General features: G+C 51.3%; 1 protein-coding gene across 1 annotated transcript in view; it reads left to right on the top strand.

The window, feature by feature from the left end:
• Window positions 1–333: 333 nt before the first annotated feature.
• The window catches only part of Fbln5 (fibulin 5), a 69,772-nt gene continuing 63,706 nt past the window's right edge, over window positions 334–6,399 (top strand). The window contains exons 1-2 of the mRNA XM_042692575.1: window positions 334–431; window positions 4,707–4,761. Of these exons, the coding sequence (XP_042548509.1) occupies window positions 415–431; window positions 4,707–4,761 (72 nt within the window). The 5' untranslated portion in view covers window positions 334–414. The remainder of the gene's footprint in view (window positions 432–4,706; window positions 4,762–6,399) is intronic.

The raw sequence follows: 6,399 nt of genomic DNA on the forward strand, positions 1-6,399 counted from the left end.
AGTTGGTGCGCGCGGTAATCTGAACCAGCTGCGTCCAGACGGAGGCCCCCATTTGCATTGTTTAACATACTTAGAAAATGAAGTGTTCATTTTTAACATTCCTGCTTCAATTGGTCTAATGCTGAATTACTGACGAGGGCTAAGCGAAACCAGGTGCTCGCTCCCGGGGACTCGGTGGCTCCCAGCACCCCGGCGCGCTCCCCCCCCCCCCCATCCACTCCCTGGCCCGGCCTGGCCGCCGCCCGCTCGCGAGGCCCCGGTGGGATCAGATCGCCCGCGAGCTCCGCCGCTAGCCCCGCCGGAGAGCCGAGCGCCGGAGCGCCGGAGCCGAGCGCGGATTCCCCCCGGCGGGCCCGCCGCGAGCCAACCACCTCTCGCCTCGCCGCCGCGCGCGCGCGCGCCTGCAGCTGGGACATGCCGGCGTTGAGAAGGTGGGTTCCGGGGCCGGCCTGGCCCTTCCCGCACCGGGCTCTGCAGTTCTGCAGAGCTTACTGGAAAAACACAGCGAAAGCAAACCCCCAAGCGCTGGTGGGTGGAAAACGGGGATGGCTGGGCTTCAGGGCCGCGCCGGGGACGGGGACGGGCAGGAGCCCGGGATGCGAGGACACCGTTCCTTAGAAGAAGCTGCCCCGGGGCTGGGAGTGGGGATGTGCTAACCCAGCCGCTGAGAGCGAACGGCAGGGGAAAGGGGGAAAAAGAAAGAAAGAACGAACCCCCCTCCCCACCCCGTGCTTTGCGTCTTCCTCTTTTCTTTTCGGAAAAGCGCCGCCGCTTTGTGCGCCCTTGGGCGAGGGACCGGATTTTCCGTGTTGACCCCGCGGGGTGGGAGCCGAGCCTGGGTCCCCAGCGCTCGCCTGGCTGCCGCCCGGGCGCACAGGACAAGCTGAACATCTGGGCTGCTCCTGCCTTGTGTCTGTGTGGCCTTCGCCAAGGGCATGGGACCCAGAAGTTTCGAGCCAATGAAAAGTGGGCATTGCAGACAGAGATGCGTGGAAGCGAACGTCTCGCTCTTTGCAGAAATGGCCAGCGAAAGAATCCTTAAACCCTGCAAGCGACGACGATATCCACTCGGGTCTCTATCCAGCCAACGCTTGACAACGCAATTCAGTTCTTTATTCAAAATTAACTCGGGGTGTGTGTGGGGGGGGCATTGGTGAGGGGCTGTCTCCATGCTAAAGGCTAAACTGCACCGATTGTCACCCTGGATTGGGGCTCAGCACCCCCACACCGCGGGCAGCCTTGACCCTTGGTGGCTCTCCGGGCTTTCCTTACGTTGCAGAATGGTGCACACGGCCTGGACGGAGACACCTGGATTGCAGAGTCTCAGGAGCACTTAGAAATATTGCATCTCTTCCCACTCCGGCATTTATATAGTTGGTTCAGGTTTTTTGTGTTTTGTTGTTGTTTTTTTTTGGAGTTTTCTAGGTTTGTTTGTGTTTTGTTTTTTGAAATGACAAGGTCAGCCATTCAGGATGCTGTGGGCAGACTTCTTGCATATTATTTCCTTTTGGAAACTCTCTCCGTTTGCCTGGAGCTTATTTGGGCCCCAAGATCCAGCCGCAGCTCTTCCAGGAGGTTGGGCTTGGGGCTTGACTGTCTGGGGGCTGCTTCTAGCCAAAGGAAATGGGGAGCAAGAGTCAAGTGAGGGAGGGGGGGCGGGGAACAGGCCTTTTCCACCAGTTCTTGAAGTCCCCGGCCCGCAGTCAGCCTGTTCTGTCTCCAACATAAACGAGACAGGATTTTATAACCACCCGAAAGAGAACTTCACGGGAAGAAACAGGAAAACATTGAAATTCATAATATACAGACTGGAAAATAAATTGGGTTATTGTTCTTTCATTCCTTCCAGATATAAATCTGGCTGTTGGAAATATCAAAAAGCCCTCGGATTTGGCTCTGCGCTTTATAAGGTCAGAGCTGTCTGCAGTGTTCGAGAACCTGGCTCAGGCAGACAGCTTAGCTGAAGTGCAGACTTGTAGCCACTTAGGGTCTTCCCTCTCCTTAAGGAGGATGAAGAATGTGGGCTTGCAGGCCTGTTCTCCTGGGATGTCACCTTAAGTTGGGGTCCCTTGTGTCCCCAGATGGCTGTTTTACCTGGGTCCTGTGTCATGGGTATGCACGAGCATTGTAATCTACAGACTCCCTGTAAAGAAGGAAGGATTGGAAAGCCCTAGTGCAGGTGGCAGTAATGGGTGCTATGGTCCATGGCCTGGCTGGAACAGCTGAAACAGATCACCTGTGCAAGGCCGCCTTCCCTGGCTTGACTGTATCGATATCCTTAGCAAAGCCTACAGCATTATTGATTCACATGGCAGACCGATTAGCTCTATTGACAGGGTCTCCGTTTTGTAGCTCTTTGGTCTAGGGTCCTCACTGTGTGCAGAAGCTGCTCAGGGAAGTAAGTTTGTGCTGGATCCTATGAGCACTTAATGCATTTGCTTCGACTTCAGACCTCTTTCATTGTCACTGTTGCTAAGTGTCCATTATGGTTGTTATGGTGCATTCACATTGCTGTGCAGCTGTGGTCCAAAACTCTTTGCACCTTGCAAAACTGAAGCTCTGGAGTCATTAAGCCACCACTCCCCTGCTCATCCCCCCAGACCTGGCTACACCTGGCTACCACCTGTCTACCCTCTGCCTCTTTAAGTTTCACAGCTCTAGGACCTCCTATGGGTGGAATTCTACATTCATTGTTATTGTTTTATGTTGTTTTTGTACTGGTACTGTGGCTTGAACTCATGGCCTAGGGGTTTTCACTTAGCTTTTTTTGCTTAAGGTTGTGTTCTACCACTAGAGCCACAGTTCTACATCTGGCTTTTTAGTGGTGAATTGGAGATAAGAGTCCCACAGACTTTCCTGCTTCAGCTGGCTTCAAACGGTGATCCTCAGATCTCAGCCTTCTGGGTAGCTAGGATTGCAGGAGTGAGTCATTGATGCTGAGCTTCTACACTGTGTGTGTGTGTGTGTTTGTGTGTGTGTGTCTGTGTGTGTGTGTGTGAGAGAGAGAGAGAGAGAGAGAGAGAGAGAGTCACTTAACATCATGTCAAGGTTCATACATGTTGTTAATCCCCCCCTCAAACACACACACACACACACACACACACACACACACACACACACACACACACACAGAGCTTTCCTTTCCTTTTCTGTTGAGATGAGCTTCTTTCTATGTTGCTCAAGATGTCTTTGAACTCTAGGCCCACGCAGCTGGGACTCAAGCATGCCCTACCATGCCCACATTTCCATGTTGTATTACATCAACATTTCCACTTTAAACCTTTCATCGCAGCTTCTCAAGAGATGGAGATCAGGAGGATTGTGGGTGGAGGCCAGCCTGGGCAAAGAGTTAGTGTGAGCCTCATCTCGACAAAAGAGCCAGGTGTGGTGGCATGTTCCTGGATCCCAGTTATAGGGGAAGTGTATACGTAGGTGAATCATGATGAACGACAATCCTGGGCAAAACCGAGACTGCCCATCTGAAAATGACTAAAGCAAGAGAGCACTTCTGATGTGGCTCCAGTGGGAAAGACTTTGTATGTCTAAATCGTACTGGTGACCCTGGCTTTATCTGATGACAGCCGGGCAATGATAAAGGGTGGATCACAGGCAGGAGCAGAGAGGTTTCATGGCTGATGAGTGGCTGGTGTCTCAGTCCCTCCTGCTGTTTCCTATTGCATTTCTTCTTCTTGGGGCTGTTCAGGTTCCCCAGTCTGCCACCTCTGGTGGGGCGGTTTCTGTAGGTCACACTCTAGGGCCAGAGTTGGGGGCCTGGGCCGCTTGAGCCAGTTTCTTTCCGGGGGAATCTCACTTGCATGGGCTTCTGGGCTCTGGCTAAATGGCTTCATCGAAGTTCCTCCCCTTACTTGGCTGGAGGATGGCAGCTCCCTGGCTCTGTTTTCAGAATAAAGATGTTCTGAGTTCAGGCAAGTCTTCCTGCATACACAAGAAAGACCAAGTGTGTTACTGTGAAGAAAATCCCACAGCGGTGTGGGCTTTGACTCATTTTTGTTTTTGAAGCAACAGGATCTATGCATTTGAAAATGTGATTTAAGTCAAGTGCAGTGACTCTTGTCTGTCCTCCTTTCTATTTAAGAAGCAGAGATCAGGAGGATTTTAGGCTAGTCCCAGCCATAAAGGCCTCAAGACTCTATTTCAACCAACAGTTGGATTCAGTGAGGCCCGTCTGTGCTCTCAATGTAAATAGGAGGACTATGGTCCAGTTCAGCTGAGGAAAAAGACCCTTTCTTAAAAATAACCAGAGAAAACTGGGAAGAGAATGAGGGAAGGGGTGACAATGTCCAAAAAGAATGTATCATCACCTGACTTATGAAACTAACCCCTCTGCACATCACCTTTATAACAGTTAAAAAATAATAAAAAATTTTAAAAATAGCATAAAGAGCTGAGAAGTGTCTCAGCAGAGGAACATCTGCTTTATAAGCACAAAATCCTGAGTTTAAGCTCTAGTACTGAAAAAAAAATAGTATGATCTAAGTCGGCGTCCCCTATATAAAGCAAGTAGAAGAAGATGCCAGCCTGGTTTGGGCTGGTGGGGGCGGGGGTCAGGAGCATACCTATCCCTGTATCCAAGTACATGGGAAGGTCGCCACAGAGAGGCCCAGGCGGGGTGAGCTCCACGCCCCCCTCCCCCCACCCCCCTGCATGGATCTTGGGTTTCACACGCCATTTCTCATTTTCCACAGAATACTCACTGCTACTCTCCTGGCTCTCTGTCTTCCAAGTCCCGGGAATGCACAGGTAAGACTGTTTAAAAAGTTCCCAGGAAGGATGGTAAGAAAGTAGAGTGAGACAGTGGGGCTGTGCACCATGCACTTTAGAATTGCAGGACTGCGGAGATCGGGGTGGGGGTTGGAGAACTTCATGTTTGCTTCGTTGGAGGTCTTCCTTCTGGAGATTGTAGCTGAGGCCCGGGGAGGCTGAGTCTGCTGCAGGTTACAAAGGGCATTAGCCTGACATCCAACTCAAGATTTTTTTTTTGTCAGTCATGGGAAGCTTGAATTCTGGGCCTGGGCACTGTCCCTGAGCTCTCCAGCACAAGGCCAGAGCTCTACCACTTGAGCCACAGCACCACTTCCGGTTTTCTGGTGGTTAATTGGAGATAAGAGTCTCACAGACTTTCCTGCCCAGGCTGGCTTTGAACTGCAATCCTCAGATCTCAGCCTCCTGAATAGCTAGAATTACAGGTGTGAGCCATTGGAGCCCAGCTAACTCAAGACTAATCAGGTGATGGCTGGAGAAATGCTAAGCAAATGTGTGGTAGTGTTGGGGGACCCTGGCACCTTGAGATAACAGCATCTGAGGCTCCTGTTTGTCACATGCCCCAGTCTCATGTGTAGAAGAGGAAAAGGAGAGCACCAGACATGGCACATGGCGCGGTGGAGGGGGAAACACCCTGAGCAAAGACCCCTGGATGGAGTATGGAAGGGACAGATGAGGTTAGACTTGGGAGGACCTGAGAGAGAACTGTAGCATTCCAGGCTTTGCAGAGCCACAGGGTTGTGTGACAACTAAGTTTTGTGCTACACAACACACACACACACACACACACACACACACACACACACATTTTGAATCTATGCATGTCATTGAGGAGAGGAAATCTTGGGAAGAAGAATACAGAATCTTAAATCTCGGAGGGCTTTGGAATCTTCTCATCCTGACGGTGGTCCTGAGCCCTGCGTGCTCCATTGAGGCATTTTCCCAAATACTTAGACATTTGGGCTTGGAGGCGTGGCTCAGTTGGCAGAGCACCAGCCAGTGAGTAAAAACATCAGGTACTGAGTTCGAGACCCAGTCTCAGACACACAAAAAAAGACATTTAGCCTTTGCAATTGCTTGGAAGTGGGGAGACTGAGGCACAGACAAGTTCCACAGCCAGTAGGGGCTACAGTGAGAACTGGAAGCTGGGCAGACCAGTGGACTTGACCCCAATCCTGCACTGCATTGCTGCAGCCTGGGTCTCCTACACTTTACAGCCTCCTGGCTCTTTTGTTCTGTGTCCTTTACCCCAAGGCTGTGGGACCCCTGAGCTCTTGCTAAGAGTGCAGGCAAGTCCAGCATCCATACAAACCAACCCACAGCTCAGGGAAGCCCAACTCTGGAGCCGGAGCTATGGCCAGGGGTAAGAGTGCGCGTCCACAGGGACCTGGTACTTTCCATGAAAGGCCACGCTCTAGAAGCTTCTCAGAGATCCTCTGATTGTCTGCCCCGACATACCTTTTTTTTTTTTTGCAGTGCATAAAACTGTCATTGAAGTTGTATGTAAAGCCCACAGTCCTCTGGGATCACCTAGAGATAGCTCTTTCCAGAAGCATCTTTGTGCACATTGTCTTGCTGAAACTGAAATGGAGGAATCTCCTCAATCTTTTCCCACAC

Source organism: Dipodomys spectabilis, unplaced genomic scaffold (genome assembly GCF_019054845.1).
Source record: "Dipodomys spectabilis isolate Male_0828 unplaced genomic scaffold, ASM1905484v1 ptg000157l, whole genome shotgun sequence".
Taxonomy (NCBI): domain Eukaryota; kingdom Metazoa; phylum Chordata; class Mammalia; order Rodentia; family Heteromyidae; genus Dipodomys; species Dipodomys spectabilis.